The sequence below is a fragment of the Pempheris klunzingeri genome, chromosome 10 (genome assembly GCF_042242105.1).
Source record: "Pempheris klunzingeri isolate RE-2024b chromosome 10, fPemKlu1.hap1, whole genome shotgun sequence".
Lineage (NCBI taxonomy): Eukaryota > Metazoa > Chordata > Actinopteri > Acropomatiformes > Pempheridae > Pempheris > Pempheris klunzingeri.
Genome location: NC_092021.1, coordinates 12,282,844 through 12,296,146, shown reverse-complemented (window position 1 = coordinate 12,296,146; position 13,303 = coordinate 12,282,844). Strand labels below are relative to the sequence as shown.

The 13,303-nt window shown below is 38.3% G+C and overlaps 3 protein-coding genes across 3 annotated transcripts; all 3 read left to right on the top strand.

Moving 5' to 3' along the window:
- The first annotated feature begins 2,079 nt into the window (after positions 1 to 2,079).
- LOC139208630 (olfactory receptor 5AP2-like) lies at positions 2,080 to 3,021 on the top strand. The gene has a single exon (XM_070838354.1). The coding sequence runs from the start codon at positions 2,080 to 2,082 to the stop codon at positions 3,019 to 3,021; it is 942 nt and encodes a 313-aa protein (XP_070694455.1).
- A 5,207-nt stretch (positions 3,022 to 8,228) lies between these two features.
- On the top strand, positions 8,229 to 9,206 carry LOC139208628 (olfactory receptor 10J4-like). Its single transcript, XM_070838352.1, has one exon. The coding sequence runs from the start codon at positions 8,229 to 8,231 to the stop codon at positions 9,204 to 9,206; it is 978 nt and encodes a 325-aa protein (XP_070694453.1).
- A 2,599-nt stretch (positions 9,207 to 11,805) lies between these two features.
- LOC139208787 (olfactory receptor 6N1-like) lies at positions 11,806 to 12,720 on the top strand. The gene has a single exon (XM_070838528.1). It carries the CDS (start codon positions 11,806 to 11,808, stop codon positions 12,718 to 12,720), a length of 915 nt encoding a protein of 304 aa, XP_070694629.1.
- Positions 12,721 to 13,303: the final 583 nt, after the last annotated feature.

Below are 13,303 nucleotides of genomic sequence, written 5' to 3'. Positions count from 1 at the left end.
GACTGCTTCCTAAATATATAAGAGACTTCTGAGATTTTTACTCATCAAGCAGATCTAAAATGTCTGTTATGAGTTACAGGATGGTTTGTAGTTAGTTGTGAGACAGGCGGTAAAGGAAGGTAAAAAAAAAATGTCACGTTCAAAAACTCTTGATAATTGCTTCAGTAGATCGGACAAATGGGTTATATCGGCTGTGATGTGATTCAACAGGGAAATTATATCCAATCAAAATATATCCAATAAACAGCATTACAGAAAGGTTATATCACACTAATCAAACCCACTAGACTCCACTGACAAAAACATTAATTTCTACTGCTGCCTTGATCAGATAGTTTGTTTGTGTTATTGTGTGTTAAACAAACTAACCCACAAGAACAGAAACAAACTAACTGATCGAGACACTGACAGACTAACAACTGCCATCCAAAATTAGTCTGGTGGCTGATCCGAGTGATATAGTGGCTGTTTCTGGTTAAACAAAAAGGATCTTACAGGTTTATCTCTGTAAGGATAGGGTTAGGGTCTCTGTAACGTTGTCAGACATGTTGAATAACAATCTGAACCTGTCAGTGGCAAAAACAACAAGCACTTTTAGTGGACATAATTTGATCTGCTACAATTGCCAGATTCTTTCACAGAGATTAAACTAGCCTAAAGCTAGTTCTAAAAGTTTTTGTAACTACCAGTCATTTTTAACTGTAAGTGGTGTTTGTATTCTCCGTCTGAACTCTGTAACTACTATGCTATTTTGGCCAGGTGTCCCTCAGGAAAGAGATTTTAATCTCAATGGATTTCCTGGTTAAGTAAAGGGTAAATAGATAAAACACATTTCAAACCCAAATTATGCTAAAATGGGGCCAGTTTTAAAATACTCTGTCCACAATAGCAGCTCTTTAGCTGAAATCTTCTGTAGCTGTGATCTTCTCTGTAGTGTAAATGATTAATACACATTGTGAAATGTGCCAAAAGATGGGTGAGCCTTCCTGTGGAAGACCAGCATTCATGTTAAATGTTGTTTTGAGCGGTCAGTAGGCCCTGAGGTGGATATGAGGCCCTTTGACTACTGACACTTTTCTGTAGCCCTGTGACCCACCTTACAGGTGCATCCATATATCTGCTGTAGCTACCCTGCACTGGCTGTACCCCCAGTGGCTGACAGACAGTTTCATGTGAGTGCCAGCACTGTTTATCCACCTCCACTGCTCTTACAAATTATCACAAATTAGCAAACCCTCTTCTATCACAGGTGTCCTTTCACCTGTCTAAAGTTTCTAATGCTATGATATAATTTGTGTTACATTGTTTGGTCATTAAAAAAGTGCAGCATGCTGTCTGTTGTGGATTATACATTCATTTTATTTCTGCTGCTCTGGCTGTAATCTCAATAAAAACTATTTATGACAGGTACCACTTTACAATAAGACCAAGCTTATAAAGGATTTCTAAATGGTCTACGAATATGTTTTTAATTGAGTTGTAAGCACATTATAAATAACAGTAATAAACAAGTTATAAAACAGTTTTCTTACATCGATATGGGCTCATAATTATTATTATTATTATTAATGATAAAAATAACATTAATCAATCATTAGTCACTGTTGTCCTTTTTATCTAATGTGTTATGAGAACCTATTAATAGATTATGACAACCTAATTAATAAACTAAGTATAAACCATTTATTATTCTAAAGTGGAAGTATGAGCCTTTTAATTTAGCCTTTTTCCATATCATACAAGTTGTTTGTAATGAAGACACAATCAGATTGGTTGTTGATGGACATTTTTGACACAATATTGCTATTTGAGGGAATAATTTAGCCGCTGTGTTAGCCTCTGAGATGTTGCATGTGAGAAATGAAATCTCCATTGTTAAATTAGCACATGTAATTAATCTCTGTAGATCGAGTAAAATCTGCCAGCTGATTGGACAGCGATGACGAATACTGAGAATAAAAGTGTTTGTCAGACTAGTAGTGAAACATTTGAATCGTTGTGTTTAATCTATTTAAGGCACAATTAAGGATCCGTCAGAGACAACTATGCAGTGATATTTTCTGACAAAATAGGTAAACAATGATCAATGCAACCACTTTAAGTACATTTTCCTTATCAGGATTGAATGACACAACAACAAAGCAAAGAGTCGCTCTTTTCTCCCTCACCTTGTTGTGCTACAGCGTGATTTTGCTTGTGAATGGAGCTCTTATTGTTACCGTCATTCTGGAGGAAAAACTTCATGAACCCATGTATATCTTCCTATGTAATTTATGTTTTAATAGTCTGTATGGGACTGCAGCCTTTTACCCCAAATTCCTTTTTGATCTACTGTCTAAGACTAGTGATATATCTTTTACAGGTTGCCTGCTGCAAATATTTGTTATATACACCTATGCATCCACTGATTTTTCTATCCTGGCTCTGATGGCCTACGACCGACATGTGGCTATATGTCGTCCACTGGAGTATCACTCTGTCATGACTAAACGTAGAGTTACTTTGCTGGTGTGTTTCTCCAGACTTTTGCCCTTCCTCTGTCTGGCCATTGTGGTGATAATGACCTCTAAACTGGAGCTATGTGGCTCCCACATAGAAAAACTCTATTGTGAAAACTGGTCAATCCTTAAACTGTCCTGCAATTCGATAACAATGAATAATATTTTTGGATTTATAGTCATATTTTTCTATTTTGGGCATGTCCTTTTCATTTTGTGTTCATACGTGCTGCTGGTAAAATCAGCTTTAAAGTCAAGAGAGGGAAGGAGGAAGTTTATGCAGACATGTGTGCCGCATTTGTTGTGTCTGCTCAATGTCACAGCTGCTCTGCTATTTGACCTCATGTACGCCAGATATGGGTCAAGCTCTGTATCGCAGAGTGTGAAGAACTTCATGGCCATACAGTTTCTCATGATCCCACCTATTCTCAACCCTATCATTTATGGACTTAAACTGGCTCAAGTTCGCAACAGTTTTTTAAGGTTGTTTACAGTCAGCAAACAGGTTAAAGGATTAGGCTGAGACATTGTGTTTTCAGGTGAGCCATTCAATCTCATAGGCAGAAAAATCAGGTTCCCAGAATATAGTGAGGGAGAGCACCATTCAGACGTGTGGCCTGACCTTTCTCTCAACCCACAGGAGTACATCCAAATCCTTGACTTGCCTTCCTATTTCTGCTTGCAGAATTTAGTGGATGGATAGAAAAAACACACATACACACTCTGGTATCAGATATGAACTCTGTGGTGCGCGTCTTTGTGAGATTTTTCAAAGTTCTGTACAAAGTTTCTTGTTGTCCTCTGTAAATTATTCATCAGAAAAAACGATATCATTTGTGTCAAATGATACACAAACGGTTGTAGTTTCCACTTGTAAAATAGCTTTAAGACCTGCAGAGACTCAGTATTAAAACACACTTTGAGTTGGCAAATATGCTTTGAGTTTTTCTTGTTCAATTTTCATTGACTGTCTCAGTTCATTAAACTTCATGGTCATTCAGGAGGCTGTATCTTGTGCTACTGACAGGTATTTTTAGTAATGAAACTATTCATTTAGTCATTTTGCTGTTTTCTTTGCTGTGGTTATTCTATACAGAAATGTGTTAAAAACCTTCAACTAAACTAAAATACAGTTAATTAATTATAAAGTTAATATCATGAGCTTGTTTGCAAACAGTTTCTTGTGTCCACCTGATGAATGCAACCCCATTATTCACTCTTCTTTGGCCTTTGGTTTGGTTTCCACAAACACCAGAGGAAAAAAAGATTTGCTGCTTCAGAGGGGACATATTAGTAAAAATTTACTTTTTAATGTCTTTTCAACATAAATTTGTATGTCAGGGTGAGGGTCAAATATGTGTCAAGGCATATAGGTTTCTCTAAAACTGTCCCCATAGGTAATGATTCCATACTAATTGCAACTTTTATAGTTTCAAATTTCTCCAAAACAATAAAAGCTTTGTGTTACTCATGAGAAAAAGCCCTTATGTTCAATGGATTCTTTCAGTTTTTCTCTTGACTGCCCAAATATTGTATTTTGGTAACTTTTTACTTTAAGATCCCCTAAGAACACACATAATACAATTGTAAGCATTATAAGTCTTTATTAATGTATTTAAAAGAAACTATATCTCCTCCTGCAGTCACCCAAGGGTGACAATGTAGTAAACCACAGTTTTAATAATACAAAATGTCTTCATAGGAGAACCTTGATTAATTGAATATATGTTGACTGTACATTAATAAACGTGTAAATATGTCCTTAGATCTACATTATAGTGTGTTAGAAAGTATTTATTAAACATTTATATACCGCCTATTAAGGCTAAATAGTGTAGTGTGACCTGTGTTTTATTTTAATGACACACCTGCACTAGAGACAGAGTTCCCTTCAACATCCAACCATAAATGTCCAACACTAACACTATACGTAACTCTAAACCTTAAAAAAGTAAACCCTAAAGAATACTAGCCTAATGCTAACCCCTCATACACATGGTGTGTGTGTATAAAAATAGATAATCAATATCGCCTCTTTACATAAACACGGGACTTGAGCCGCAGTCTCCCGGGTAAAAGTTTTGATTTTCACCCATTCACCCATCAGGACCTCATCCCATGTAATGACTTTAAATTTTGTCACTTGATTTCCTGAAGTCTCTCTGGCAGAAATCCCTTAAGATAAACTTTTTCAAGCTCAGTGATTGAAAACCAACTACACAGATACCTAGGGCACGTTAACATAGTTCTCTGGCGTTTTGTTTGGACCACAGTACTGTAGTTCGGACTGGGCCTGACGCTCTGCTATGAAACCAGCACTAATGGGAGAGAGGACTTCCTGTGATTTCTTGCAAAATAAAAGCCTTTTCTTTTGGTAAACACTTAAACACTGAATTACAACCGCAGTGTACTTTAGCATCACGTCCTACCTCCTGCAAAGACATACAAGTTAGGTTAATTGGTGACTCTAAATTGCTTGTAAGTGTGAGTGAGTGGTTGTATGTCTCTATGTGTTGGCCCTGTGATTGACTGGTGACCAATCCGGGGCGTACCCTGCCTCTCAACCAATGTCAACAGGGATTGGCTCCAGCCCCCCGCGACCCTGAAGGATAAGCTGAATAGATGATAGATGGATGGATGGGAATCTGTCTGTGCACATGTATATCAGTGGATATTATGTGCCATTTTACATCACATTAGATCAGATCAGTCTGTGGTAGAAGCTTCAGTAAAGATTATTCTTCTTGAGTACTGACCTCTGACATCACTAATGGGTGCATCCTAAACCTGATGACACATACTGTATGATTTGTGTGTGTGTGTTTGTGTTTATGTAATTACCAATCCCCAGACTGACTTGCATAACTTTACCACAGCTGATGACAGGCTGCTGTAATGGGCATCATTACTGTGACCTTCCTGGTGTGCCACAGTGGACAACAAAAGGCCTCTGGGAGTTACGTATGTTCCAGTGGTCAATGTATTGTATGATAGTCTCATGGGAAGCTCTAATGAACAAATGTTTCCACACTTTGTGTAATTAGAGAAAGGATAATCTAAATGACATAGAATGATGTACTTTACATCCCAACAGCATTGTTGTTCTTGACTTGACTGATTTTACCTGTTGATACCAAACAATGTCAAAGATCTTCCCTAGACTAATGAGTACCTGAGAGGTCTACTGTAGCTGCTGTTTTGAAGAAGTTACATAGTACAAGTGGTCAACAGGTCATTAACTCCACTCTCCTTTGAGAGCAATTAATAAAACACAACCACCCTGGAGATTCAGTCTGAGCAGACTCTCGAGCCAGTACACCTTCAGTCTAAGTTACCCACTAAAACCAGAAATAAAGTTGTTTTAATATGCTAATGCAGGGCAGTATATTGAGCTTTTGAATTTTTATCCTTATTATCAGTCTTCAGGAGTCTGGCTAATTAATGAGAGCAACTGCAAAACTTGTTAACAATTACTTGCACATTACAACAGTAATGTATGTATAATGCAATAAGAACAATCCCTAATCCCTAAAATGTCCATAGCGCTGATTCATACCTCACAATGTGTGTAGGATTTATTGGCACATAGTGGTGAGACTGCAGATTACAACCAACTTAAAACCCCACGGCTCTGCCCTGCCATCAAAGAAGCTCCGGTGGCTGCAGGGTTCACGCTCTCTCAGTTTTTCTTGTACTCAAAATTAAAAATTAAGATAAGATTAAGTTGATGGGGCCACATGACCATACAGAATATCTCCATAGTCAAGAACAGACATAAAGGTTGATTGCACAATAGCTTTACAGTTAGATGGAGACAGACAACCTTTAATCCTACACAGGACGCCCATTTTGATTTATAACTCAAATGTTAAATATGAGTCTGCTGTTAAGCCAAATTCCTAAGTATTTGTGTGACTCAGTAAGAGCGATATGGGGGCTTGTTAAAGTTTTTATGGTAGAACGGTCAGCGCCAATGGTGGAGGTAGAGAATACTATGTACTTAGTCTTTTCTGCATTTAAAACTAGTTTATGATTAACAAGTCCTACCTGGAAAGAATCAAATGCAGACTGAAGATGAATCAGGTCCTGGGCTGGAATGGAGCCTGAAGCGTATAAAATTGTATCATCAGCATAAAGATGGCCACTGAAGTATTAATTAGGATGAATTATGTTAATTTGTGAATTAATGTATAGTGTGAATGGCAATGGTCCAAGGAAAGACCCCTGTGGCACCCACCTTTCTGATGTTAAGAAGGCTTGAGTGAGAACTGTCGGCATCAACAGCCTGAATTATTTCTGTCAGGTATGAGTGGAACCACTTAAGCGAAGCTTCATTGAGACCTGTAGACTGACGTTTTTGGAGCAGGATTTTATGATCAATGGTATCAAATGCTTTTGAGAGGTCAATGAAGAGGGCAGCACAATTTTTATCCAGGGAGGAGACCATGTTAATAATGACTGAAGCTGTGGCTTTCATTGTTCTGTGAACTGGACAAAAACTAGAATGCTGCAGCTGTAGTATGATGTCAAACAGCATGTGTGGAAAAAATTGGTGAGACTCTGAATCTCTACACAAGAACCAGCTGAGCCATGCAGCTCACTCAGGCTGTGTGCCTGCTCTAACCTGTTAACATGGACGCCGAAAAAAAGCCAGACAGGTTCTGTAACATACACGTGCTGCTGAGGTTGGCAGTGTGTCCCCATTGTTAATGTTGATCCATCTAGTAGATTTTGAGATGTTTGCGTGGCCTGTTGGTCGGGCTTGGGGTGATTTCAGAGGATCGCCACCCAACATTAGGCTTTATCCTCTGGGCACGATGAATATATGAACCAGATGATAGTTGGTCCTGGAGGGCCTGATCAGCCAGAGTTTCACTCACCAAAGGACCACCAAAGTCTTCAAATTCATCATCTGGGAACCATGAACGTCTGTGCAAAAGTTAGTGCCAAACCATCCAGTAGATGTTGAGATGTTTTACTGGTTAAGTAAAAAAAAAAAAAAAAAGAACACTGCCTGTTGTTGAGACTTAAGCTCAACAAAGACATTAGTGAATATCCTCCAAGGGATATGAATGAATATCTGAACCAGATGTCATTAAAATCTGTCAAACAGAAGTTGAGATATTTCAGACAAAGTCACATCTCCACCACACTAGAGGCACTAGAGAAAAAGTCAGGGGATCACCAAAGTCAGAGGGCTTCACTGTCTGGGAACCACAAACATCTGTGCAAAATATCATAGCAATCCATTGATTAGCTGTTGGAATATTTCAGTCTTGACCAACGAGGTAGACAGACTGCCCAACTGGCAAGCTAACATTGCCATCTCTAGAGGTAGGACATTAGCATGGCCAAAAACAAAAACTTTAGCAGACAATTAACAAACAAGTTTTCCAAATTCTCCAGAGGTGAAATAATGAGGTGACCTCCACCAAGTTGCACAAGATAAAAGACGGTGAACACCACCCAGAACCTACAGCTGTGGTTTATCTGTGTATCAATCTCACCAAAACAATGTAAAACGTGTGAAATATAGATACTAAATATGTTGACAGGTGTAAGTATTTCTTTTCAATGACATGTTCAATGTTGCTGCCTGTTCGGTTTATTAAGACTGCTGAATGAAGAGTGATAGGAGATTGTTTCAGGGACAGACATAAATACTGAGTCTTATTTCAGAAGAGTCAGTAAATACTTCCTCTTGGAAAGACAGACCTGTTATTTTACAGAATGGAAAACAGCAGTCTCATTTTTTACTTTAACCTCACCATGTTCATGAACACTGGACACTACCGTTATCCAGCCTTCATCTTCTGCCTTTTGCTCTACAGTTTTATTGTCTTTTCTAATCTTGTCATAATACTGGTGATATGTCGTGAAAGAACGCTACATGAGCCCATGTATATTTTCATAGTATTTTTATCTTGTAACTCTCTGTATGGTTCTACCGGTTTCCTCCCCAGATTCCTCATGGACCTCCTGTCTGATACTCATTTGATCTCTCGTCCTGCTTGTTTCACTCAGATCTATGTTATTTACACCTATGCTTCTTATGAACTGACAATTCTTAGCATCATGGCATATGATAGATATGTTGCTGTCTGTCATCCTTTGCACTATCACAGAAAGATGACCCCTAAAACTGTCTACACACTAGCATTTTTAGCTTGGGTCTGTCCAGCTTGTAACCTTTCAGTAACCATAAACATGATTGTCAGGCTCCCTTTATGTGGTAACAACATACAGAAGGTGTACTGTGCCAGCTGGAACGTAGTAAAATTATCATGTGTTAGAGATGCTGTTAACAGTATTGTTGCAATGTTGGGGGCTATAGCTATAGCCTTCCTTCCCTTTGGTTTAATCTTTTTCACTTATCTGAGAATTGTGATTGCTTGTTGGAAAAAGTCATCAGAGGTCAGGGGGAAAGTATTACAGAGCTGTCTTCCACATGTTATTTCCTTTGTGATTTATTCCATCACATCATTTAGTGATACTGCCCTAAGCCGACAAAACCTTGAAGAGATAAATCCATTTGTGGCAATAATTTTGTCAGTAGAGTTTGTTATCATTCCTCCAGTTCTGAATCCTATTGTGTATGGCCTTAAGTTACCAGAAATTAGAAGACACATTTTCAAGATATTATGCCTAAAACCTCGCACTAAAAAGAATTTCTGTCGAACATTACCACAATCTACACCGACTGTATGAATGTTCTGTGTTGTGAACTCAGTCACGTCTGAGTAAAAAGTGTCGGCTGTCCTAATCCACACTCCAATACTTTGATCTGAGCAAAGCTGATCGAAAATGTCTCCTTAAATGCATTTCTTGGCAGTCAGTGAAGTGAAGTGTGTGGTGAGCATTGGGTTGCTGCTTATAACATGAACTGCTAAATGTGTATGCTTTAATTTCTGTTGAGATTGATGTGAATTGTTATTTATTAGGCCGCTGGTGTTAAAAAAAAATAAATTGTATGTCACACGCAAATATAGTGTCTCACTAAATTGATGATATCAAGTAAATTGATTCTTTGATATTTCACTCATCTCAGCATTTGATGTCTACAGATTTTCAGGCAAAATAAGACAAAGCTAAGGGAAAAGTGACATTTGATGACATTTAGCTGTTCTATTGATTATTGTAACTCAGTCAGACTTTAACTTATCTGCATGTTATGCCTTGATGCACACTGATGTCTGCCAACATGGTGATTTAAAATTCTCGTAGATCGTAGCTGCAGACATTATCAGCCACACAATGATGAGGCTTGTACTCCCCCTGTAGCCACCATGACGGTTAATTATGGTAACTTATTATAACTGTAAGAGGAAATAGTCTTCCCATGCATTGGTTATTAATATTTTGAAAATGTTGGTATTTTTTGCTACAATAGCTCTGATCCTAGAAGCCCTGATCAGCCACAGAGGTTCCTGTTTCAGGTCGTTTGGTCAGAAAAAAGGTCTGGAGGGACTCGAGCATGACAACTAGAGAACGGCTACTGCATTTATAACTAAGCATCAGTACGAAATAATAAGTAGCAGTGCACTTGTAGGGCTGGAACAGACAAACCTGACTGACATAACTACTTTATTTCCAGATCAAAGAACAAGTGAACTGAACCACCTTACATTGATCTACATGAACCACAAATGAAATTCATCAATCTTACCATCAAATCTCAGCAGGATGTAACACAGTGCCTGAATAAAATTATCACACACCTTAACATTAATCTATCAGCCTGGAATCAAAACCCATCTGAAATATATTTTTCCAGTTTCATTTGCACATTTTGCCTTACAACAGTCAACTAACAAAAGACAGACAACAGCTTTGAAAATGAATAAAAATGGAAAAACTAGAATTGCAGGCTAGAAATGGAAATCAGTCCCTTGATTTCATCCTTCATGGAGTCATACTTTGCCTTAATTACAGCCATCTGATGCCTCTACCAGCTTTGTGGATCTAGATTGACAAACATTCAGTTACATTTTGTGGTGAAGGGTGATGGACTTCTCTCCTTGAGTCCATACACAGATTTTCTGTTTGATTTAGCTCAGGCCTCAAGGACATTCATGGTCCTATCTTTGAGTCACTGTGTTGGTTTTTTGGCAGTGTCTTCGTAATTGTTATCGTACTGGAAGGTGAATTGCCTTCCCATCTTCACTGTCTAGCAGGGGGCTGCAGGTTTTCATCAAAAATTTGGTTGAACTCAGCAGCAACCATTTTCTCTTCAATTCTGACTAATCTCCGAGCACTCCCTGAAGAAAAATACTCCCATAACTTGATGCTGCTTCACAGCAGGTATAGTAAAGTTGATCACCAATATTATTGAAAAAACAAATAAGTTTTCTGTATTTCTGTAGTTTTCAGGGTCAAAGGTTAACTGTAATGATCAATGATCACAGACAGATAAGAAAAACATAACAGACAGCAGGGTGGAAATCTCACATAGCTGAGGCTGATGGGATTGATATTTGTTTTGCAGAAGTCAGTGATAAGCAAAGTTCTCACAATTCATCCTACGAGACTGTTAATGTCTGGACCAAATGTCTTGAGAACAGTTGATGCATTTCACTGAAAAACAGTGTCACAGGAGGAAAAGTCAGGGGATGGCCAGAGTCAGTAGGATTCATCCTCTGAGCACCATGAACATCAGTATCAAATTTCATTGCAATCCATCGACTAGATGCTGAGATATTTCAGTCTAGTCCACAGTGGTGGACTGACCACAAGGCCAGTGGCACCTTACATGTCTTAATCACAGTTGTCACACTGAATCAGCATCTGCAGGGATGTACAATATATATGTCATCACAATGGGTGTCTCTTCTCAATTGTTTTGGATTTATAGGCAAGAAATTGTATTGTACAACAAGTATTTACACACCTGATGTTCATGAAGAAATATCAAGATATGATGCATAAATAAACATTTATTACGTTAAAATGACGATGTCACTGTCATAATCCTGTTAGACAAAGTGTGATGACTTGCCCACCATCATTAACACCATAAAAGACTCCTAACTCCTCCCTTTGCCTTCACTTGCCTTCACTATATAGATCAAAGTGTAGAACACACCTGAGGGTTATTCACCCCTAATTTGGCAAGCATAGTGAGACTACTGCAGGTATTATATGACCTTATTGCTCAGCAATTAATTACAACTGCTTAAATATTCCTTTACACAGGTGCTGCAAACTCTGTCACATCAGATCACTGATCTCTCAAGACAGGAGCGAGAGTTTGTCCAACAACAAGGACAAATAAAACTGGATTGTTTGTCTCTGATTTATCACGTGTGTAATGGAAAACAGTACTGTTTCCTTTTACTTTAACCTCACCATGTTTGTGAACATTGGACACTACCGTTATCCAGCCTTCGTCTTTTGCCTTTTGCTCTACAGCTTTATTGTCTTTGCTAATCTTGTCATAATACTGGTGATATGTCGTGAAAGAACGCTACACGAGCCCATGTATACATTTATTGCGTTGTTGTGTGTGAACTCTCTGTATGGTTCTACTGCTTTCTTCCCCAGATTCCTCATGGACCTCCTGTCTGATACTCATTTGATCTCTCGTCCTGCTTGTTTCACTCAGATCTATGTTATTTACACCTACGCTTCTTATGAACTGACCATCCTCGGCATCATGGCATATGATAGATATGTTGCTGTCTGTCATCCTTTGCACTATCACAGAAAGATGACCCCTAAAACTGGTTTTAAGTTGGCAGCGCTGGCCTGGACCTTTCCTGCAATTGGTCTTACAACATGCATTTCTTTGTCAGCCAGTCTCCCTTTATGTGGTAATGAAATACAAAAAGTGTTCTGTGCCAACTGGAACGTAGTAAAATTATCATGTGTTACCACTGTTGTCAACAATATTTTTGGGATGTTTTTGACCATAACTACAGTTTTCCTTCCCCTCTGTTTTGTTCTGTACACTTATTTACGAATTTTAGTTGTTTGCTGGAAAAACTCTGCAGAATTTAAAGGTAAAGTGTTACAGAGCTGTCTACCACACGTTGTTTCATTTGTGATTTATTCCATTACAGCTTTTTGTGATATTGCCTTGAGCCGGTATAATCTTGAAGAGATAAAACCATTCGTGGCTGTTATTCTGTCACTGGAGTTTGTTGTTATTCCTCCGGTTCTGAATCCTCTCATATATGGTCTGAAGCTACCAGAAATTAGAAGACAGGTTTCAAGAATGTTATGATGGTATGAAATTAACAAAAAGATCCTAAAGCTTTTTCTCCGTAGGGATCCTCTCCATAACTTTATCAGACACTTTGAATAATGATCTGAGCCTGTGAGTAGCAAAACCAGCACTTTTTTTGCAGTTTGTAGTGCAAATAAAAAATGTGTAAAAAAAAAGAAAAGAAAAAAAAAGATATGGCTCAGGTTAGCAGGACATACTGGAAGAGGGAATGGGTTAGACCCACTCCACAGTATGTTTGATGTCTGTGATTTTATAAAAGCAGACTAGACTGGAGCACATTAGTCTAAGGAAGTTTCACATAGTGTGTGAACGTGATGAAAAAATATCTGGTATATTAATTAATTTCAACTTTACTTAACACACTAAGGCTTAAGTAGAATAAAATCAGATTTAATCAGAGTAAGCCATTACATTCTCACTACAGTAGGAATGAACCTCAGTTTTCCTGTGCTTCCCAACAAGGACCACTGAATGTACACACACCACACACACACACACACACACACACACACACACACACACACACACACACACTGCATCCAAGTGTCACAGCAAATTCACAATTCAGTAAATGACAAAT

What these genes read in the sequence shown, in the direction of transcription:
- LOC139208630 (XM_070838354.1), top strand. Translation starts at nt 2,080, where the DNA reads ATGATCAATGCAACCACTTTAAGTACATTTTCCTTATCAGGATTGAAT.
- LOC139208628 (XM_070838352.1), top strand. Translation starts at nt 8,229, where the DNA reads ATGGAAAACAGCAGTCTCATTTTTTACTTTAACCTCACCATGTTCATG.
- LOC139208787 (XM_070838528.1), top strand. Translation starts at nt 11,806, where the DNA reads ATGGAAAACAGTACTGTTTCCTTTTACTTTAACCTCACCATGTTTGTG.